This window comes from Lagopus leucura, unplaced genomic scaffold (assembly GCF_019238085.1).
Source record: "Lagopus leucura isolate 7727_CA_CO unplaced genomic scaffold, USGS_WTPT01 Super-Scaffold_100001, whole genome shotgun sequence".
Lineage (NCBI taxonomy): Eukaryota > Metazoa > Chordata > Aves > Galliformes > Phasianidae > Lagopus > Lagopus leucura.
The window spans coordinates 102,228,045-102,252,396 of NW_024962262.1; the positions used below are offsets into that span (position 1 = coordinate 102,228,045).

General features: G+C 41.0%; 1 protein-coding gene and 1 long non-coding RNA gene across 3 annotated transcripts in view; one reads left to right on the forward strand and one right to left on the reverse strand.

Moving 5' to 3' along the window:
• Positions 1-4,490: 4,490 nt before the first annotated feature.
• On the reverse strand, positions 4,491-7,244 carry LOC122178232. The gene is made up of 3 exons (XR_006178257.1): positions 7,218-7,244; positions 6,932-7,045; positions 4,491-4,817 (listed from the first exon to the last, which is right to left on the reverse strand). It is a non-coding gene; the product is annotated as an uncharacterized LOC122178232 (long non-coding RNA).
• Positions 7,245-17,940: 10,696 nt separating this feature from the next.
• The window catches only part of LOC122178228 (alpha-2-macroglobulin-like), a 37,584-nt gene continuing 31,172 nt past the window's right edge, over positions 17,941-24,352 (forward strand). Inside the window, exons 1-2 of one of the 2 annotated variants that reach the window (XM_042868283.1) lie at positions 17,941-18,029; positions 22,007-22,190. In XM_042868283.1, coding sequence (XP_042724217.1) covers positions 17,941-18,029; positions 22,007-22,190 — 273 coding nt within the window. Of the gene's footprint in view, positions 18,030-22,006; positions 22,191-24,352 lie in introns of those variants that run through there. The other variant, XM_042868284.1, reaches the window with a different exon arrangement.

Consider the following 24,352-nt stretch of genomic DNA (forward strand, 5'->3'; position numbering starts at 1 on the left):
TTTTTTTTTTTTCCTTTTTTTTTTTTTTTTTTCTTCCATATTGTGTTTATTTTCTTTTGAATTTTCCCCTGTAGGAGAAAGTTGAACAAGTGATCAAGCACCTTATATTCTTCTGTCATTAAGTCCCAGGAAGGGTTATTTCACCTTTCTAAGCATGGTGGGATGCTGTGATGTTGTTTGTACTAGTATCTTACTTTCTGTTTCCTTTCATAGCAAATCTCTCTAGATCTATACCATAAACCACATATACTTTTTCAATAAAACTCCCTTTTATACTGGGCATTGACTTTCTTTCATTGTCACAGAACCTACATTTCAATGACAGTTCGCTTTATGATGGCTGGCTGGGGAAGAAAGGAGAACCATTTCTGTCCTGAATTTCGCCTCCTGCCAGCTGTAACTGATAACCACTGATAACTACCACAAAATGCAGCATGTGCTGTCACTCAGCCTCTCATCTCTGTAGTATAGCTCCTGTTTCCCCTGGCTGTTGAGCAGCCTGTCACTTTTCCCTGGCCCTGCCAAAGTGTTGCCTCTGCACCTTTGACATAAAAGTATGGTTTTAGGGTTAGCATCTCTGCATCATGCTTAAGTAGAAGAGCAAGTAATGAAAGGCACAGATTTCAGTAAAGGCTTTGTGGCCAGGTCCCAGGCCTCGGTCACAGAGCCATGCCAGAGTTCCTCCACATCCCAGAGCTGCTCCAGCTAAGTCTGACTGAGGCTATGTTCAAGAGAGATGGTAAGCCTCAATCATCCTGCCCTGGTATATGAACTGATATGATCCTCCCTGCCTTCCCATATCGGCCTACTTCTTCCTGTTTTTGTTACACGTGGCACCAGGGTAGCTTCTGCAAGAGGAAAATGCTCTTGGGCTGAACCAGACCAGAGACACGGGATGGATAGGAATGTGGACTACCAGTGTTCTGGCATAGTGGAAAGAAGGATAGAGAGCCCTGGCAGGGCAAGAGATGAGGATGGAGAGCAACTGTGTACTAGGTAGTAGGAGGGCTCAGGATGTATGAATATGGCTGGTCTTATTCAGAAACAGCAGCTCCACAGCAACCCAAACTCACTGAGATCAGACTGAAAGGTGTGCAGAGGCCACTGAGCTCAGGGCTCCACTGGGGCAGTGTCACCCTGCTGCCTCTGGTGCATCCCTGCATCTTGCAGGGAGTAGTGGGTTTCTCAGGTCAGAGAGGAACATTGGTGTCCGAAATAAAATCACCTCAGCACTCATGGGTGGTTATTATGAAACAGGTGAGAAGCCGATGAGATCCAGTCCAACACCTGGTTATTTATAGTATTCTGTAGGGTAGCAGTTGACAGGCTGTCCTTACCACAGGCTGACCATCCACTACACCCAGGCTCAACGCTGGTCCCTGCAGCACATATTTGTTGCTTCAGGTTAAGACTGCCTGATGCAGTCTCAGTAGGTATTAGTAGCTCCTCAGTAGGTAGTTTAGTAGCTCCTAAACAGGCATAGTCCTGAAGCAGAGGGATTTCAGTAAATATTCCAGTACTGATTAAGGTCCTTTCCAGGCTTTGTCCTAGAGAGCTTAAGTATGTCCCAGTCTGAAATAGTGTCAGGTTTAAAACTATAAAGTAAATGAGTCAGAAAACATCTGTACGTGGAGGACATTAATGTTCCTCAAACAAGTCTGATTATAACTCACCACAAGGTGTCCCCAGTACTCTGCGTATCGTTTGAATTTTGGCCAGTATTTTCACACTTAACAAATTGATTTCAGGAGATATAGTGGTTTGCGATTTATGATGTACATTAAAGAAGATTAAAATGAACAAAAGAGAAGGGGGAGAGGAAAAAGAGCCTGTCATGTGAGAGTGTAAATAATAAGTGCAGATGAGAACTGTTAAGGGCTTGTATGTAGACTGAAAGGAATTGGAAAAGGTGTTCATTTCATTGGGCAATTTGCTAATGATGCGTGTGGAAATAGAGCCTTGTGTTTTTTTCAATGAAAGTGACTCTCCATGTCAACATAGAATTCTCAATTCCCAATTCCCTTCCCAAACCAGGAGTTTGAATGTTATTGTGGTTTAAGTGTTTTTTTTCTTGTTTTCTGTCCATTGTTGATTTTGTTGTTGGTGGTTTGGTTTTATTTTTCCCAAAAGGGTCTAAATAACTTAAGAATCAGTGGGATTTGTGCTTCTGTGTTAAGTCCTGAAGATATCAGATGCTTGATTCTCTACAGACAGCAGGGTATCCAACTACTCACAGAATGTATCCCAAGTGTGATTTTCAGAATTGCAAAGGGATTACCACCCAGGATCTGCATGATACCAAGCTTATAAAAAGACATTTCGTTAAGTTTCACAGAGTTTTTATGTTATGGGGGACTTTTCATGTTACAGGGACGTTTTATTTTATGAGAGATGAAATTGCTTTGAGCAGAGTGCAGATTTCTAAACTTACAAAAATAAACATTCACTGGAAGAAAGAGGTAGGCAAGTGAGGCTGTCGGTTACTTTCCTGATACACCTCAAACTGTAGAAAGTGAGCTATAATCTAACTTGCTACACTAGCATTAGACCATACTGAAACAAGAAAAACCAATACTTACAGCAGTGGGGTTGAAAGAGAGAGTGGGTTGAGTAGGTGTGTATATAGAACGTGCATCTTTCTTGGGGATTTGAGGCCAATTAGGCCAAGACTTCAGTATCCCACATGGAACTTAACAAAATACTCCTCAGTCTGGCCAGATGTTACTGTGCTCAGTCAAACATTGTTTTCCGGGGATAAACAAGATCCTGGCAAAAAAAAAAAAAAAGCATTTTTATCATTCTTGGCTTCTTAGATCAAACCTGAAGTATTAAAACATCAAGAACATATTTCCCACTGCAAACTCTTCCTTTAAGTACTGAAAATGCAATATTTATATCCTGATTTTAGCTGGTGGTTCCAACAACTAATTGCTGTTTGCAATCACATCTAATAAACATCATATGCTCAGATTCTTCCTTCAGATTTTTATCTGTAGACCAAGTTCTCCTTGGCTCCTGCTCACATAGAGAATAGCAATATTCCTTAAAATGTATTCCATGGCCTCCCAGATTTCTAGAACCTGGATAACTTGTTTTAGCTACAGGCTTCATGGCACATACCTTACACTGAAGATTGTTTTTTTACTAGGCAAAACAAAATCACCCATTAGAGTATCATTTCTTCTTTCATAGTCCAATAATATTATAGTGTCATAAAATGTCAGAGAGTATTATAGATCTCAGAAGACCAGAACTGTTTTAGTTCTGGCAAGATATACGGGCTAGGCAGTCAGTTTCCCTAAGAATGAGTAAATAAAGCCCATTGGCCCCAGAGGTGCTCTTGGTTTAACACGCTTCGTGTTGCTTGACTCAGTTTAAAAAGCTATCAAGGAGCAGAAACAGACACAAGTGACCACTGAAACTGTTGTGCAGGTCCATGGACTGAGTCAGGAATGACTGCAAGAAATGGGAAGTACAAAATTCACTACAGTGATCTGCCAGTGCCTTCATGCCTGCTCTGCATTTTACAGATCTCCTGTGAATTTGTGCATGACTGTTAAAGGTGCATTAAAAGCTGTTCTGAAAATTGGACTTTTATGAGAAAAAAATGGCTAACAAAAGTATAATCACACGAGGATGTCTGACTAAAGTGCTCTGTCATGCTTGCTTTATCTGTGCTTAAGCCTTCTTCGTAGAGTTTATTTTTGTCACAGGACTGCTGATGATGAGGAGCTGGTACTGAAGTATCAGCTAAAGGCTGATGTGATCACTTAAAATGACCACATTTGCTCTGGAACCTGAACAAGCAACACGTAAACAAGTTTAATGTAAACAATGGGCCTCACCCACAGTGCAGATATCAGGATACAATATCTAGAGGACAGATGAATCTCCCCTATAAATGTGATCTTCAGTATGGCAGTATTCTCTTTCTGAGGTCTCTCAATTTATTATCCACTACTGTCATTAGTAAAACAAGTACTTAGCTCATGGCATTCTGTTGCTCATCTTTTGAATCAAATTCTCTGTGATTCTTGTAGTGTCAGAAGTTAATAGTGCTAAGCTCTTAAACAATGGCGCACCAACTCTGTATGATTTGTCTTATTTTTCCAGATCCTGTTTTCCACTTGCTTAGGTTTTCTGTCAAATATGAAGTGTGGATGATGAACAATTACTTAACTGATCAGAGAAGACCAGAGATATTCCAGGGAATCTGTCAAGAAATGATAATGTGTCAAAATGCTTTGAGGAAACTACTCAGCCTTGCTTTCTGATCATTTCCCTATTGAGTTCATTTGCCACCCACCTGGTGGGCAATTAGGAAGGCAGTGGTGTGCATGTGCACCCCATACATGCCTGATTCATTATACAAACGGCATGGTCTTATCTGTGGCACCAATATCTGTGAGAAGGACAGTATCAGAAAAGGATTTCTTGAGGAATAAGTTCATAAATATACAATTATTTATTATTAATCTTTCTCACACGTACAATTTTAAATTGTTTATTCAGAGTTACTAAGAAATGTTTTGGATCCCCTCTTTTTTTTTTTTTTTTTTTAATTTATGGAGAAGCAAAAGTTTAACAGTTAGTCCTGCAACTCAATAGCAAAACACAACTTCTTTCAGCCTTTCAGCTCAACCTCCTAAAGATTGACTTTTTCAAGGTCAAGGAAACCTTAAAGCTAACATCGCATTGGATACAGGACCCCGAAACTTCCTTCTAGGAAACTTCTCACTCTTCTCCTTTTGGATGTTCCTGCAAGATAATCTGATGATTTTGCTCTGGAGTCTTCATTCCTCTTTTCTCCTGCTCCCCTGCTGGGCAAAGAAGAAACAATCTGAAGAATGTGATCTCAGCCCTGTTCTCACACTATGATCTGATAGATAAGAGAGTGAAAAATTCTTATTTGAGAGTGAATATAGGTAGGGTAGGTATGAAAAAGGTAGGCAGAGATGGAAGGAATAAAAATCACCATGCTCTATATTAAGCATGGGCTATGTATGCATGCTTCAAGGTCCAAAATTTACATATTTTTCTCAGCCTCCCACACTTTGTCTTAGTACCCACTAGGAAGTGAAGGCTGGGTTACCAGCAGCAATTGTATAGCCATGCCAAATCTTTGCCCTACTTAACTTTTCTGGAAGTGACGAGCTCGAGGCAACCTCAAAACCTGTTCTTCTATGCTCTCTCTCTTGTTAAGGTACAAGTGTCCACAGCTGGTCATCTGGTGTCTACGCCATAGGAAAGTTCCTCTGGGAAGCCCTACACATTAGTCTGGGATGCACAGCTGCTTAAGCAAGATCCTCATGCTCTCAAGATTTATCCTGCTCCCTACCAATCACTTGTGTCCAATGCATACTATCCCAAAATAGGAGGGAAGAATTCTGTGATCCCGTAATACCTTTTCATTATTTACAGAGACATTCTTAATTTCTCTGTGATAACAGAAACATCTGCCAACACGCAACAGCTAGTTTCTTGGTTATGTATTTTCAAATTATTAGTATTGTTCACTTGTATTTTACTTCAGAGAGGTGAGGCTGAGTGAGATTTCAACAAGTGATCCTATTCTACATGTACTGTGTGCTATAAACATCAGACAGACACACTGCTGATTTCTCATAACTCATAAGTTATGAGAACTCGTAAGTGAACATAAGTGAGCTTGTAAGTTCACAATTTTCTTTGCAGCCTTTTTAGCAACATACAGCATAAGTTTAAGGCAAAAATAAGTTTATACATAGAGATAACATTTGTTATAAGATAGCGGAGAAAGGTGGATCAGTCCTACCTCATATAGAGTTTATAGATCATAGAGGTTTTACCCTACAAATGGGCTTGCATTGCATTGCATTGCATACTAAGTCAGTCACAGATCTATTTGTAAAACCCAACTACAGATTTGGTTTACATTTTAACTTACAAATTGGATTAAAATGAAGGTAATTCACAGATGCCTTTGCTATACTTGAATTGATTTATTTGTTCTTATGACACCATAGAAATATGCATGAGTTACTTTAGCCTAAGTGTCCACCTTTCAGGAAAGGCACTTGATCTGCCATCAAGGCCTTTCATCAGATTAAGATTCTCAAAAGACCACTAAAGTGAAAAAATCTTTATTTGCTCTGATACTTTCTGAAATTTAGGGTTTAGTTGATGAAGTCTTGTTATGGTGCTTTACTTCATTAAATATCTTGCTTTATCTACGTGTTGCAACATATATAAGATGCTCATACTTCCTGAGTTTCCCTGATAAATTTTAGAGGAGCTCCTCTTCACTACAGCCTGTGAAATCTTTTGGTTTTTTTACACAGTAGGAGACCAATATTTTAGCCTCTGAGTATTGTTGTTCGTCTATAAATTTGTACAAGTACTTTTTCTTGTAAAGACTGTTTTTCATTTGAAGTACGCTCCTTTGTGGTTGTTTGCTTTAGATACATAGGACAGGGAAACATTATCACTACTGGATTTTCTTCAAAATAATAAGATTGATTTTTTTTTTTTTTTTTTTTTTTTCACAAGGGATTACTTTCAGCACTCAGCTGAATGGCTAACATTTTTGATCATTGCAACTGTTAACAGGTCTCATATTTTACAGTGACTGTTCTCTCACCTTTTCCCACACAGAGTTGATGTAGGCATTGAAGAGAAAGATTCCTTTACTAGAGCTACTAACTCTAAATAACAAATGCCCCAAGGTTTTTGTTAGGATTTCTAATGAAAAGGTTCATTGAACTGCCATATCAGCATGATATGAGAGTTACCAACAACTGTTTTCTCAGCTTTTGCTTTTAGCACGGGCCTCTTGAGAGCCAGTGGATGAAGTTAAGTTCATTTTCCTGTTTTTTTCTTTGAAGGCTTAGCATTACTAGAAGAATTAGAACAAGATAGTAAAGAAGCAAATGTCCTTCTTGGGTTTATTTACCTTTGGTGAAAATGGTTCCAAAATTGCTGAAGTCTGCTATAACAGACAGTACTAAGAATATCCAAACGCACTTACAGGTGCATTTTCTTCCCCCAGAAACAGTGGACAGCTGAGCTGTTAAGAGACAGCTATTATCAAGAAAGCTGAATACTAAATAAGAAAAATTAAAATGAAATTAGAGAGAAGTATACCAGAACTGGGTTAAGGTTATTAGAACTGCACAATTCAATATCCTTATTTTAGTCAGACAAATACATGCACACACACTTTAAAATTTCTTTGTCACCTTTGCTAAGTGTAACACAAAGTAAAGTACAACAACAGCAAAGCAGCAAAATCATAGGATGCAGCAAGTAAGGATATGTCAAACACAACAGCAGCATGCACAAAAAAAAGTAGGAGAAAGACACTGAAAAAGTAAAATAAAATAAAATAAAATAAAATAAAATAAAATAAAATAAAATAAAATATATATTAAAAAAATCCTAGGTACACAGAGATCTCCACATACCCTTACCTCCACAGCCATCCCTTAAATGAAGTCTAGAAATGGATAGATCCTGTTTCACCCCTTCCAGTCACATATTGCTTGTGCTTGAGCCCCCCTAGATTGGCCCTGCCTTCCTACCAGGTGCTCAATCACTGTTTCAAGCTGTGACTTAGCATTTCCATTACTCTAGGCAACACAGTGAAGATTGCAAGGCTTATAGGAATCTTTGCAGAATAAAGCATGCTGTGATTGGAATTTATCAACATTTCTGGTGGTCTTTAACTTACAAATTGCATTTTTTGTGTTAGTCATTATGCATCAAAATAATATATTTTAAACTGGTGGAATGTAGCTTTCAAAAATGTGATGGAGGATGAAACACTCCAGAAAAAAAAAAAAAAAAAAAAAAAAAGATGGTAACAATGATGCCTTCAGGCAAGGTAAAGTGCTCCTGTAACATCTGTTTGTTACTGACCTAGTTTCTTACCCTATTTTCATATTATAAACCTTATCTAACATTAAGCTATTTTTTTCCAAATGTTTCTTGGAAAAAAAATAGAATAATATTACAGCTTTAATTTAGCAGGGGAAATAAGTAAGAAATTTGAAAGACCAGATGTGGAATAGCCAAAAGATTTGCTGCCTGTAAAGGAAACATATGTAGCCATTTGTTTTCAAGCGCAATGAAGTCAAATCCACTGCTACCATTAAGTACAGAAATCCACTTTGCTTGAATTTTAAGAAATTAGCTTTAGATATTTTGATTATAAGCAACTATTTAATGTGATATGGCATAATTTAAATTGTTTGTGGTCAATGCTTAAGGTTCAATCACTCACTAGGATTTTGTTCTGGCTTAGGATAGGATCTGATTATGGAAGATGTTAACTATTTAAACTCTTTGATCTTGTCAGGTGTGCAGTGTCCTCAGACATTTTGTGAACTCTCTTTGGAAGGAGTGTTGTTGTTAGAGGAAATACCTTTACATGGTTAGCACCAGGACTTGGTTTTGAACATGCGGCATTTGAAGCAGTGGTTAAATTATGGTGATACAGACGCCACAACTGTTGTGATCAAAAGATATAGACAGAACATGTTCAAATAAAAGAGAGATCTCTTATCAGATCAGCTAGCCTTGTTGAAAGAAGTAGCCAGTCTTTCAAGTCTGAAAAAGAACCAAAATCTTTCAAGCAAATTTCAGATAAATTGTTATGAGCTTAATGACATAAGAATCATAGAATCATAGAATGGCTTGGGTTGGAAGGGACCCCAGGAATCATTAAGTTTCAATCTCCCTAACACAGGCAAGGCAACCAGCCTCCAGATCTGGTGCTAGATCAGGTTGCCCAGGGTCCCATCCAACCTGGTCTTGAGAACCTCCAGGGATGGAGCATCTGCAGACTCTCTGGGCAACCTGTTCCAGCACCTCATCACTCTCCCTGTAAAGAACTTCCCCCTGACATCCAATCTAAAACTTCCCTTTCTGAGCTTAAAACTGTTCCCTATCCTATCCCTTTCCACTCTTACAAAAAGTTGATGCTTTTCCTCTTTATAATCCCCTTTTAAATATTGGAAGGCTGCAATGAGGTCTCCTCAGTGTTCTCTTCTTCAGGCTGAACAAGCCCAGATCCCTCAGCATGTCTTTGTAGGGAGGTGCTCCAGCCCTCTGATCATCTTCATAGTCCTCCTCTGGACCCTCTTCAATAGCTCCACATCTTTCGCATACTGGGGGTTCCAGAGCTGGATGCAGTACTCCAGATGGGGCCTCGTGAGGGCAAAGCAGAGGGGGACAATCACCTCCCTGTCCCTGTTGGCCACCCCTCTTCTGATGGAGTCCAGGATACTATTGGCCTTCCAAGCTGCAAGAGCACATTGCTGGCACATGTTCAGCTTGTTATCCACCAGGATGCCCAGGTTCTTCTTCACCAGGCTACTGTCAAGTTCTTCTCCCAGTCTGTATACAGATCTGGGATTACTTCTACCCAAGTGCAAAACCTTGCACTTTGCTGTGTTGAACCTAATTAGGTTCACACAGGCCCACCTATGTACCAGTTAGTTTTCCTGAGCTCAAGGTTGGTTGGTTCTTGTAGAACAAAGTGAGCCATAGACTCAATACTTTAATAGTCTGTAGGTGCTGTGGATGGGGATGCATGTTATAGGACTGTTCTTGTGTTAAAGCAGAAGAAACACACAAGGGAAAACTGTGGAGTCCTTATCACTTATCAACATCATGGGAAGCTAGGATCCACACACTAGGTAGAATTGGCCTAAAATATGACAGACAACATCAAGACATTCCTTTTTGTTTTCATTATCTTCATGTGTAGAGACTTCTCCATCTGTCCTTGCATTCCACAGCAATATTTGGGTCAAAAAGTCTTCGCATGATGTAGCAGAAATACTAAGTCATTGCTTGGAAGAGTGATTGAGCACCTGATGGGAAGGCACAGCCAGCCCACAGGGGAGTTCGGGTTCATGCAATGCACCTGAATGACTGGCAGGGTGGAAGGAGTGCTTCTGCATTATAATTAAGAACCATATCTTTAGAAGGGGAAAAGGACTTAGGTCAGAAGGATCCTTGGATCCCAGTTGAATCTAAGAATAAGACAAAACTAAGCAGACTAAAATCCAACTGGAGGACCTAGGAACCTCAGATCCTTTAGAAATAAGATCAGTAATAACTCAAAAAATGAAGGAAGTCCAGGATAGACCATTCACTCTAGGAGTGGCCCTCTGTCCACACCACATTACATGTAACAGTGTGCCAGTATACAGCTGCTGAATATGTGAATCTGTTACAACGATTTAGGCAAAAAAACCATTGGTGAGAATACCAGCTTGGCTCTTGAGATTATGAACATGGGGGCTGAAAGTGTGGTTATTAATTGACCCAGGATTTCTAAACCTGCATTCATTACCACACATCTGGCCATCAGGCAAAGGCTGTATGCAACTGCAATAAATAATGAGGAAATCCATTCGCTAATTCATTGGATAATGGTAGCGTGTAGAATCATGTAGTAAAACAAAAGTGATGTGTGGAATTGGGAATAAAGGAGGCCAGTTAGGATGATACTTCTGAGAGCCCAGACCTGGTTAAGTTTTCTGCAAGGATGAGGAACCTCATATTACAAGCTCCTCTCCACCAGTTTGGCACATCAGTGCCCATAGTATACACTTTAGTAGCCTTCGAGGCCATTATCCAGCAGGTCACACAGTTGGTGACTGATCTAGGGGAGACTGAGTGCCTTCGGACCAGGCACAATATCTATAAACTGCAAGGGGCACAGGTCCCTCCCTAACTAAAACCAGGAGACCCACCCCACAGACTTCTCTATCAGCATCCATATGTGTATCCCTAAAACAGATGTTTAATGGTTTAATCTGGACTGGGGTTCAACTTTCAAAAATTGATAGCCATGTCCTCCTTCAGCTCTGGAGGCAGTTGGAGAAAAATCAAAAGTTTAAAAATATCCCCCAAAATGAAGGGGTGAGAATTATTGAAAAAAGTACCAATGAGAACATGGAACCTGGAAGATTTCCTAGTTTCCAGGAAAAGGAAAAAGCCTCTTCAAGTGACCCAGACCATGCTGCCTGAGTCACCTGAGGAAAAAGAGTTGGTGGTTGCACAATTAATTGTGTGATGGGATTGCCAGGCCCTCCTACATGTAGGGCCTCCAGACAGGACTGGATGTCTTATGTTGAATTGAAGATTTTTTGATCCCAAAAGAACATAAAGTGAGTTATGGCATTAGTAGACATGGGCACGGAAATGTCAATTTTTTAATGGTGATTCAACAAAATTCCATAGAGATAGGGTGATGATTAATGGGCTTGGGGAACAGACCATCCCTGTTACACAAGCATGGTTGAAGTTGGGGGTTGAGCTTCTCCCACCCACCAGTCTAAGATGTCTGTTGTCCCAGATCTGTAGTATATACTGGGTATAGATATACTATGGGGTCTGACTCTCCAGACAACCATGAGAGAGTTCGGATTAAGAGAGAGATGTATTAGTATCCAGGTAGTGCAGACAATATTAAGAGGCCATGTGAAACATGAGCCTATTCATCTACCAAATCTGTGCTGGAATACTAACACTAAACAATATAGACTCCTGGGAGGGCAAGAGGAAATCTCCAGAGTGGTTCAGGAACTAGAAAATGTAGGAATCATAAGACCTTCACATAGCCCACATAATATCTCCACATTGCCTGCACAAAAGTCAGACAGCACATAGAGAATGACAGTGGATTACAGAATATTTAATAAGGTCACATTGCCCATTCATACAGCCATACCCAATATTGCCCCCCTGATGGACACATTGAGTAGGGAAATAGAAAACTACCATTGTGTCCTAGGCTTGGCAAATATGTTCTTCAGTATTTCCACTCATGAAGAATCACAAGATGAGTTTGCATTTATGTGGGGAGGCAGGCAGTGGAGCTTTCAGGTCATGCTGCAAGGGTATGTACATTCAGCTACATATTGTCATAAATTAGTGGTGTGTGACCTAGCAGATTGTAGTAAACTCCACAACCTCAAACAGTATCGCTATACTGATGATATCATGTTGATGTCTGACTCACTGGTGGCATTGATTACCTGTTTACAAGAGAATGAGTGGGCTATAAATCCACAGAAGGTACATGGACCAAGCCCGCTGGTGAAATTCCTGGATGTAGGTTAGACAGGAAAGACCAAAGTACTATCCAGTGCAATAATAGATAAGGTTCAGGTGTTCCCAGTCTCTACAGCACCAAGGCAGCTATAAGAAATTTGGGGTATATTGAGATATTGGCGTTCCTTTATACCCCACAGTGCAGCTGCTGAGGCATTTATACCAGCTCACAAAGAAAGGCCGAAAATGGGACTGCGGGAAAGTGGAGCAAGAGGCCTTCCAGAAAGGAAAACTAGCTGTTAAACCAGCTCATGTGCTGGGTATATTCAATCCTACCCTACCAGCTGGACTTGATATATATGTAGCTCAGGACGAGTTTGGTTGGGACCTATCACAGCGCCAAAATTCCGTTTGAACCCCAGTTAGGTTTTGGTCTCCGGTCTGGCATGGAGCAAAAAAGAGGTATACTATGATTGAAAAACAGTTATTGGCTGCCTTCTAAGCATTACAGGCAGTAGAGCCAATAACCCAAAAAGCTGAAGTCATAGTTAAGATGACCTTGCCAATTAAGGGATGGGTGAAAGATCTGACCCACCTTCCTAAGACGGGATGGCCCAAGCACAGACAGTGGCATGATGGGTCACCTATCTCAGCCTGAGGAATAGTTTGTCTTTCTCACCATAGAAAGAAAAGTGCCAGAAGATCTTAGGCTCAGTGACGTATCACAGAGATGCACCAGAAGAGACAATAATTTCTCCACTAGAGAGAAGTCCAGTTCAGGAAGGGAAATATCCCATTCCTGAAGATGCCTGGTATATGGATGGGTCCAGCAAGGGTAGCCCAAGCCAGTGGAGAGCAGTGGCATACTATTCCTCTGCTAAAACAATCTGGTTTGAAGAGGGGAACGGTCAGAATAGCCAATGGACAGAACTGTGAGGTGTGTGGATAGTTATGACCAAGAACGTCTGCATGGATAGTTGGGCTGTGTACCAGGGGCTTATTCACAGTGGGCCACCCAGGAATGGGTATTCATATCTGACCAATACCAGGCAGAGATATGTGGTTGGACACATGAAATGTCGTTAAACACGGGACTATACATGTCTACCACCTTTCTGGCCACCAACCTCTACAGTTACCAGGAAATGATGAAGACAAAACCCTGGCTTGAGTCTGATGGATTGAGGATTCACCATTCAAGATCATCTATGTCTGGTTACATCAGAAGCTGTGGCATGCCAGATAAAAGACAATGTGGGCAGCTGCTAAAGCATGGGGGCTGCCCATAAAACTGTCTGATATCATCCAGGCATGCAGAGAATGTGATGCTTTCTCTAAGATGAGACCAAGATCGTTGCCTGAAACAACAGCCCATCTTGACAGAGGACTTGGTCCTCTCCAGCAATGGCAGGTCAATTACACAGGGCACATCCCTCCATCTGAGAGGGTGAGATATGCCCTGACCTGCACTGACACAGAAAGTGGACTAATGCAGGCCTATCCAGTGCCGAGACCAAGCCAGGCATATACCATCAAGGCACTCACCAAGTTGGTGGCTGCCTACAGGGCACCACCTGTCACCTCAAGTCATCAAGAGTGACCTAGGAACTCATTTTGCTGGTGCAATTGTACAACACTGGGGGGCAGACATTATTGAACACCATAACAGTATTCTTAAGGCTGCCCTGAGGACAGATTCTCAGTCCCTGCAAGAGGTGGACAAAGATTCTATGAAATCCTGTGGGACCTAAATGAAAGACCTGGAAACGACTGACCCAATGTCCTTGAAGATGCTACAGACAACATGGGCCTCCCCATTTAGGATCCAAATCACAGGTACCGATAACTGGGTAAGACCCCAAATTGGCAATGAAAATAATCTTTTGTTCCCTGCCCTTGAGAACCTAGAACCAGGTACCCATAAAATAGAATGCCTTCAAAGGTGCAAGTAGGACCAAAGTGATGTGACCTACTTGCACCTTGGAGATTATTGGAGGTTGGGGGTTTGGTAGTCCCCCCTGGTAATAGGTACATGGTCTGCAGACACTGTGGTCAACATTCCAGTTTTCATCACTAAGGGGACTTTAATCATGTCTCTATGGCAAATAAGGACTCCCCTTTGATATCAGACATAGTTATGCAGTATCAGATATTGGGCCAAAGGATATGGTACAGATGGCCAGGACATGTCTCAGTGCAAGCTGAAGTGTTGACCCAGGACAGGAACAAGGCCTGTATCTTGCCATGGAGGGTGGACCTCCCTCTCCTATTATCTCTGAAAAGTCTGTACACTCCCCATGAGACTCTCTCAGTCCTCAGGATCGTTGGGAGGAGAAGCGTGGCATCAAGATGCTCCAGTGTCACTGTATGATCAGTGTGACATCTGGTGGTGGACGATATGGGATTGATGGAACATGAACTGAATCTTCCCTGGCCTAAGCAGCTATGTGTGTCCAGGAGAACTATCCAGTACTGGCCTACAAAGGAACACAAATTTCAACCATGAACCAATCATCTATTGTCATATGCTTTGTCAACCTATGTCGTAACAGGCAGATTGTACAAGTGTTGCAGCGTACTGGATCACCGTAATGGAAAGGGCTTACCTTTAATTTGCTCAGTCATTTGTTCATGCCATGAAGGGGTGGAGTGTAGTAGAAACGAAGGAGTGGAGCCAGGATCCACCCCTTCCCAGCTCTCATTTGAGAGTTGACAGTGGAGGCAAGGGTATCTTGTTGGAGATCCTTGCATACCTGAAGCCTTCTGAGGGTAAGCTGTTTCTTCCCTTTGTCTTTGTTTATGTCTGTAACTCCTCCATTAGAACTTATCTTCTCTTGCTGCAGCCTAAGATTTTGCTACTATGCTATCATTGCTGTATTTTCCATCACCTTACAGCATTACACATGGAATCTTTAATGGAGGTGAACAGAGGAAGGTGAATTGGGGGTTAAAAATAAAGACCAAAGGACTAACAATGGACCTGTCATAATGCTAGAGGAACAATCAGTGGCATTGAGGATTTCCAAGTAAGGCTATATTTGTTGGACAATCATTGGGAGTGGATAGGATGATGATTTGGGGAACATAATTAATGTATAATGCATATGAAAACATAATCTCTTCATGAATGATCAACTGGTGGAGATTCCTTGGAGATTTATCCCGCTGCTACTCCAGCACTGCAAATAAGAATACCTACTTAAGGGTAATAAAACTTCCGCTGTTCAGTTTCTTGAAATTGTTTTTTTTTCTTTTATTGTTTCAATAACACGAGGATAGTAAATAGATTAGTGAAAGAAGGATCACAGTGGGCAGGTCCTCTACTGAATGCCTGTTTTTGATGGTTCTGGATAAATGTTAGTTTTATGTGTTCATCCTCAAAGCATACTTTACATGTGCCCATTCTGCTCGTTGTTGATTCAATTTTCAATGTCTTGAATGAAAAGAGAGAAAACTTGGGGTGAGTCGTGTCTTCAACAGATGCCCAGGACACTATCGCTTTGAAAACTGCAGCTTTACGTAAGTTATTAACTGGAAAAGGCAGTTACTCAACCAATTTATCAGTATTTCCATCTTTAACTGATAATCTGCTAGATCTTTTGGTTTCTGTGAGTATGTGTGTTCATCCCTTCTCTGTGTGACATTTTTATAATACTTTTACTCAATACTGACTGCTTCTAGCTTGCTTTCCTAATTTTGTGGTTTACCAGAGGTGTTGAAATGTAGAATAAACAAGGGAGACTGACTGCTTTTTTGAACACCATTGAATCATGAGAACAGCTTTTCTATATTGTGAGAACAGCCTTCCACATAACTTGAGTGGATATAAGCTGAAGGAGAGGAGGCTTGCGTAAGTGTAAGCTCCAGAACAAAATGCTGAGGCTGTGGAAATTGTGAAGTCAAGATACAATCAAATAGGTGTTCTGTTCTTGAGGATAAGATGACAAAATAGATGCCTCAGCTCAATGTAACATCAGTGGGAACTGGTTTGGGCTACCCCCCTTTAAAAGGTTGGAAATTCACAGTGAAGATGATTACTAGTTGACCAATCCCATGGCTGTCAGCCTTTTACCATGTATTTAGAGCACATGCTCAGGAGGGTGGAATAGTACGTTAATTATTTCTCAGAATTCAGCCTGTTTTCTTGAAACATAATGAATACATATATTTATGCCTTTTAAATATGTTGTCATTTCTTTGGTGTGCATGTTCAGTGTAGTGATTTCCCCATGCACTCAGAGCTGTAATAAGGGGAATACCTGCTTGATGTAGCTCTCTGGTGAGTCAGATTACTTTGCAATTTTTCTTGGCTTCACCATTCTCAGACTTCCTTCCATCCTCAGACATTTCTGCTGGTCCTTTGCACTGCTCTTCTGTGTAGTTTTCTGATTACTACATCAGAATCAAGACACTACATAGTTAATATTCAGTCTTAACATTCACTCTTTTACAAAGGGCTGCCTATGCTGTTATGATCTTATAAGCCCCTCTGCAAAGATCACAGAATCCCTGCCAATAATGTAGCTCCATGTAATCACATTCAATGTGATTTGTGCTAAAGTATTTTCTCTCCTGGATCACTCGTACACAACAAAACTCAGGGGTTATAAATCTCTAAAAAGAGCACTACCCAATCCTTTCACTGCGCAGACACTGTATGAGAAACTGAAGCCCCACAGCTACAGTTTTGTAGTCTTCTGTGGAATGCTGCAAATATCCAATGTACTCAGTCTACCCAGGGAGTTCTGTAAGATTGGGCTGAATATTTCATTTTAGCGACAAGCTGGAACTTAGCAAACTCTTTTCTTACTAAATAGAACTTCTTCATAAGCTGCTGATACAAGCTGCAGCTTGTTTCTTAGTGGAAAACTTTGCAGTTTTTTTAGGTAATTGGAAACCTCTGTGTCCTTGTATTTAAATAGGTTTAAATACATCCAGCACTGATACTAAAGAATGGCTACCTTCCAACACTCCAACTTATGTCTTAGAGATGTTTTTGATCGACCATTTTATGGTAACAGTGCTGCAACCAAAGATCCACATACGAGTGAGTTAAGGGAGCAGTGCTATTTCTGGGAGACTTTTGTTATGGATGCAACTCCCTGCAGCACAGCTCTGAATCTGGCTAAGCGTAAGAGGAGAACACCTGGAACACCTGGATTGGTTGGAAACACCAAGTTTCCACCCTTGACCAGATGGCCCCACAGCAGGTAACACAGAATGCTGGAAGATGATGACCATGATGGGGAGGCAAGGATGTGTCCCAGTAGAACTGACTGATCTTTATGTACGTTCAAAGAACTTACTTCCATACCCAGACACCCTCTCATTTCATTAAACAGGTTAATTGTGTAATCTATAGCTGTCCTGTTAGGTGATTTTTTCAGCAAACTACTACTATAATGTTAAAATAATACATGCATTGTCTTTTTCTGAGGGTTTCCTTTTGTTCCTAACATACCTATAAATCTGTTTTTTGCAACATATGACATTACCCCACATCAGAATTCTGGAACTGCATGCTGCCCTCAGGAGGTAACATTGTATTGAATGCAGTTAATTTCCCCAAGACCGGATTCCTGATGGATTGAAGAAATCTGAATATGAGTGGTTCAAAACTTTCCAATTCAAATACTCTCCAATAAATGCCCTTCCCCCACTTTGAATGTCTCTAGCCAAATACTGTACCTCTGTTTCAGCTTCTCCTTGCAGCTCTCACATTTCTGCATGTGCCCTGGCCCCCAGCCCTTATCTCCTCCAGCCCATGGGCTGTTTACAGAGAACGGTTATAAAGAGGCTGACCCAGCAGAGAGTGGAGAGGAAATACAGAGTGCAGGAAAACAACAGCGCCAGACCAGTCTGGTTGTTTGCTTGAGTCACAGCGTCCTGCTGAGCATGATGAGGAACGACTGGCTCTTCAACAAGCCTGTTATCTTTCTCCTTTTCTTCCTCTTCCCTGGAAATCTCTCTCACACTGCAGAACCGTAAGCTACACACATGGAAGAGGGAGGGAGGGAGGGAGGTCATAGTGCTTCTTTTTCTAGTCACTTTTCTTCCTCTCTCTCATTCTTCAAACAGTTGTGACAATTTCTTGCACTTCTGCCCTGCTTCCCATTATTAGCCCATCGCTGACTCTCCTGAAAAACTCTGCCAGTGTTCCATTTTCTTGCTACAGCCTTCAGCTAGTCCAGCACTGTATCATCACAACACCTCTGCCTAAATGCATAACTAGAAATCTTCAGGTGGCTCAGCTTCTGTGAACATGCATGTACTTACCTTTCTTGTAGTATCCTTGTATTGATCACTGAGTCATTGTTCCCTGTTCCTGTTCCTGTTTTTAGGTTTTTGTTCTTGTTTAGTTTTGTTTTTTTTTTTTTTTTTTTTTTTTTTTTTTTCTAACAGATTTATTCCCTTTCTTGTGTTTCTTTCAAAATAGTTTGTTTCCCTTGGCAGCATCAGACATGCTTGTTCTCAAAGAGAATCTGTGACCTAGATTCTCTTTCACCACCATTGAGCCAGGCGCTGGCACTCTCCCTGGTGTGTCCACTCCAGTGCTCTGCAGACAAGCAGCATGGCTGCAGTGTCCACCCTGCTTAGGGCCCCAAGCAGAAGGTATACCTGAGCGTGCCCATCATGAGCTCACCTACTGAGAGGCTTATTCCACAGTCCCAGGTCCAGGCAAAGCCGTCTCATTCTTCAGACCTTGCTGCTATCATTGTGCTTATTATTGTGCTCGCAAAAGCAGTTTTCTGCTGTGAGAAATAGGAGCAAGGGGATAAACCAGTTTGAAAAGAGAATGGGGAGGTGTGGTTCTGAATCTGGTCTCATGATGCCTGCTAGAGATTTCATGATCACAAGCAGTGGTAGATCTAGCATAATGTGCAGTGTTTACTGCTTTGCTTACTGTGTGCTCAGAGGTGAAGTGGTATCAGGCTAAAATTAGTTTTGACTTTTGACTCATACTGTGCCATCAGTGTCTCATTCACCTTCTCTATTTCACTGGTTCTAGAGATGATCAGCCAGCCAAGTCTTTCTGGGGTCATATAGAGCTCTCTGATCTCCCCACAGTAATATCTTGTTATTTCTGCCTGGGATCAGGTAGAAAAGGCATGGATCCATACTGTTCAGTCCTCCCATGAGCAACATGTTGCTCTTTTTCCCTTACCTGACCACCATTTTGGGAGGAGAGAAGAGGGAAAGGTTGAGAGAGATGGGATAAGGAGAGGTGTGAAGTTTTCCAAGTCAAAACAAAATGAAGCTTCCAACTAAGGTACATTTTGCCTGAGGAGACAGCTTCTTTGAACAGCAACAATTGCTGTTCTTTCTGCTTCAGGTGCAGACAGCTGCAAAAGAAAGGCAAATAAGTTTCAGATTGGATACTGGAAGAAAAAAACTTACCACATTAATGCAGCATTGAAATGACTCTCCCAGAGATACAGTGGAAATTCCTTCTGTGAAGGTCTATGTAACATTCATTTTCCAAGAGAGAAGTTGATCTTAAGACATCCAGAGGTTTTTTCAACTAAAAAATTTACGATGCTGTTTTACACTAACAGTGGGATTTTTTTCCTTCTCTGGCTTCCTTCTGGAAGAATTCAAGTGGAGGCATTGTTCGCCTATTCTAGTATGTGGTTGTGCATGTAAACTATTTTACAATGAACTTCTCATGCTTGACAATATAGTGGATGTAGTCAAAAATGCTAGCTGGTGATGGTATTAGAATTGATAGATGTGAATTGGGACTTATAGAGCTAATTAAATTCATTTGTTTCTTTTGTTGAAAGTCTGATCTTGGAAATAGCTGAGAGTTTATGCATTTTAAGCTTTTATTACTTATACTGCCTTCTCTATATAGATAAACTCAGCATTTTTTAGTCAATCCCTTACTCTGAGGTCTCCTATTCCTTCTTGTTGCCTGCTTCTGATGGAGTCACTGCATCTGTTTTCAGAATACTGAGCTGCTGCTTCTGCTGCTGAAGCTGATGATGTCTCTGCTGGTAGCCTAGAAGCATTCTGTTCTGGAATATTTACACATGGACTTTGACACTTAAGCCATTTAAGGATTTCATAGTATTTTAATTCATCTATACATTTCCACCAGCATGTCCAAAACAGCTGCAGGGGGGTTTATAAGCAGTGAATTTCATAAACTTGCTCCAGTGACAGTGAAGACAGTGTGTTTAGGGGAGCATTCGGCACATTAGCCAAAATTTCCGTGAAACAGTGAACAGGAATGAAGCCAAAATTCCGAATGAAGCCAAAATTCCCTATGAAGTAGGTCAAGCTGTCCCCTCAGTAGACTGGACACTGCATGCAGATTGCCAGTGCCACTGACAGGAAGCAGGGGAAATGAGATTAGAGGAAGCACAGGGTGAAGCTGTGGTGAGAAGGCTGTGAAAGAAAGAGGTGGAGAAAGCACCTGGGTAATTTTTAATGGGCTGCACCTCACTGGACATGCAAGCAGGGCTCCAGTTATCAAGCTCAGTTGTACCTGTTAGCTCCTTTTGTTCTTTACCCAGGGAAGGATATTCAGCTGCTGTTTATCACGTGATGCAGCCTGAGTATATTTATTTGCTGTTCTTGGATTGCTTGAGAGTATGAGAAGGTTCAAGAGCCACAAGCTAGTCATACCAAATTAATCTTTTGGGCTTTATAGTACCTGATGCCACTAGGTTCCTTGATTTAATTTGATATTTCAGTGATGAACAATGTCATCTTTCTTTCATTCCTTTTTCAGTGCTAAAGAATGTTAATCTTCCAGATTTCAGATTATCTCACATCTTTCAATGATTTTTTTTCTAAAACCTTTTTTTTTTTTAAATGGGACTATGACAACATACCTTTAGTTATACAATAGCCAAACTGTGTTGTGAATTGTTCTTTATTCCTTTATTTAAGAAAAGAGAGTTAAGAATATTTCCTTATCGTCCATTTGTCACTTATCTCTGAAGATTTTACAAGAGTTCTTGGCAGTGCTAATCTCTGAGTGGGAATAGCAAATCTAGCTATGTGTACACTGTTGGGGGTGATATTTTATTTCTTAATTCATTATTTTCCCTGTATGAATGGTTCATTTGCTATTATTTTCTACACAAACCCACAATACAAAGTTTTCAAAGGTACACTAGTCAGTACCTTACAGATTATTCAGCAATAGACTGAGCAACAGGGACTCTGCACAGATCCTTGAGATTTTTACTGGTGACCACCTTCTGCTGTATAAACAGACTGTTATTTCTTACTCTTTATGTTCTACTTTTTAACCAATTAATGTGCATCAGAATTAATAATTGGATTTATTAATGAAAATTAGTGAAATTATCCCTTTTACTGAATGCCAACTAATGTTTTCTCTGAGAACTTTTGCCAGAAGTTCTTTGAAGATACAAGTATACTTCTGTTGTGACAAAGCACTGTCCTCTGAAATGCTCTGTGTGCTCATCTTAATAAAGTCATGAACTGCAGCACTCACATTTTTGCTCAGCATGAGGAGAATTTGGAAACCTGGACAGGCAAAAAAAGGAGCAGCCACAGACGCTGGAATTTTTTCAACCCTACAACTGATGAATTTCCAACATTTTTTAGCTAATGCTTTTGAGTCTCATGGGACTGTGGAATAAAAAAAAATAATAATAAAAAAGTAACAGCCTGGAACTTTTCATGCCATCTTTACTCTCTATTGTGAAGCTGAACAAAGCAGCCTTTATAAAGGAGTATCTATTATTGGCATCGAAATTGTTCCCTACTGTGAAGCATTTTCCTGTTTTTAGGCGAATTAGTAAGGTGGCTTAACACGTATAAACCCAAAGTAAGATGTATTACTCATGTTTATGCACTGAATTCACAGGAATAGTAGTGGATAAGACTTGCTGGTTTGCTAATTTCCTTTTATTTTAGAAAACTTCCACTGTTTTCTTAATACTGTTTCACAGTTCTGATTCTTGCTTTGTTCCTTTTCCAGGCAGTACATGGTGCTTCTGCCCTTTCTGATACATACTGATTCTCCTGAAAAAGTTTGTGTTCAGCTGACTCACTTGAATGAGTCTGTAACACTGCGTGCTACAATTCAGTATCAAGGGGAAAACAGGAGCTTGATTGATGATGTGGTGTCGGAGAAAGATTTGTTTACCTGCATCCCTTACTCCGTGAGTAATCTAATCTCTGTGAGCATATCTTCTGCGTTTATTGCTAAAATGCAGTGGAACTAAACAAAGATGAGAAACAAGGTGTTGCGATCAGAGGTTTTAAGCTGAGCCAAACAACAACAAAAGCATTTGATGTAGAAAACTGACTGTGCATGCAGGACTTAGGCAATGTTTCATCTTCAAACTTTGACTTTAAAGTAGAACTTAGCCCATCTCAGCTTGATCTGCTCAAGACTCAGAGGAAAAAGAATGAACTGGAATGAAAACCATAGAAGACGGGGATGTGGAAAATTAAACTGAAGTCCATGATGTTATCTTATCTCTTTCTGGGGCTTATTCATGTTTCTTGCAGAAGGCTAGTTGGTGAGTAATATAAGCAAGTGGTACTAATCCCGAATAATGAATTTTAGATGATTTCCATTTTAATGAATCATAGGATGGATGGTGCAAGATCAGTTTCTATACTTCAAAGAGGAAAGTTTGTAAGTGAAGGTACTGAGAGGCTAACAGCTTTGGAAGGAGAAGAGGAAGAACCATGGAGAAAATGCAAGGAAATGGAGAATATCAGTCATCTTACTAATTTCTGAAGGAATCATAGAATGAGTTGGGTTGGATTGGGTTAGGTTAGGTTGTGCTGGATTGTACTGGAAGGGACTGTGCAAGAGATCATCTAAATTCCAACCACATTGCCATGGGCAGAGGCATTCTGGACCTGTTGTTTTTTAACAGAGGAGGTCTTGTGGGGGATGTAAAGATTGGAGGATATCTGAGTTAGAGTGATCAAGAAATTACAGATTTTTTTGATCCTTGTTGAACCATGGAGGAGAGTCAGCAGAACTGCCACCTTGGACTTCCAGGGGGCAGACTTTAGCCTCTTTAGGACCATAGTGGAGAGGGTCCCTTGGAAGGCAGCTTTGGAGGGCGTGGGAGCCCAGTAAGGCTGGGAATGCTTTCAGGAAGTTATTTTAAAGGTGCAGGAGCTGACCATCCCCACGTCAAGTCAAGCCAACAGGCAGTGAGGCTGGGCTGGATGAACAGAGACCTTCGGCTGGAACTCAAGAACAAAAGGAAAGTTTACAGTCTTTGGAAGAGTAGGCAAGCAACTTATGATGATTACAAGTATATAGTGAAGCTGTGCAGGGAGAAAATTTGAAAAGCCAAAGCCCAACTAGAACTGAACTTGGCCGCTAAGGTAAAGGACAACAGTAAATATTTCAATAAATGCATCAACAGCAAGAGGAGGGCTTGGGAGAATCTCTATCCCTTGTTGGATGCCAAGCGCAAAGCAGTGACCAAGGATCAGGACAAGGCTGAGGTACTTAATGCCTTTTTTGCCTCAGTCTTTAATGGCAGGACTTGTTACTCACTGAACACAAAGCTCCTTGTGCTGGCAGGTAGAAATGGGGAACAGAATAGACCCTGCATGATCTACAATGAAATAGTTTTGGACCTGCTCCGAAAGCTGGATGTTCACAGGTCCATGGGGCCAGATAGATTGCACCCTAGAGTGCTGAGGGAGTTGGCGGATGTGGTTGCCAAACCACTCTCCATCATCCTTCGACAATCCTGGCTAATGGAATGTCGTGGTGGACTGGAGACTGACAGACTTGACGTCCATCTTCAAAAAGGGCTGGAAAGATGATCCTGGTAGCTATAGACCTGTCAGTCTCACCTTGGTTCCAGGGACGGTTATGAAATGGATAATCTTGGTAGCCATTTTGGACCAATTAAAGGTCAACCAGGAGATCAGGCCCAGTCAGCATGGGTTTGTGAGTGGTAGATCCTGTCTGACAAACCTGATTTTGTTCTGCATCAGGATGACCTGCTTAGTGGATGAAGGTAAGGCTGTTGATGTGGTTTACCCGGACTTCAGTAAAGCCTTTGACACTGTCCTCCACAACATCCTTGTGGAGAAACTGGCTGCCCATGATTTGGATGGACATGCACTCCACTAGGTGAAACACTGGCTGGATGGCTGTGCCCAAAAAGTTGTGGTCAATGGAGTTAAATCCAGTTGGCGTCCAGTCACAAGTGCTGTCCCCCAGGGCTTGGTACTGGGGCCACTTCTATTTAATATCTTTATTAATGATCTTGATGAGGGGATTGAGTGCACCCTCAGTAAGTTTGCAGATGACACCAAGCTGGGAGGGACTGTTGATCTG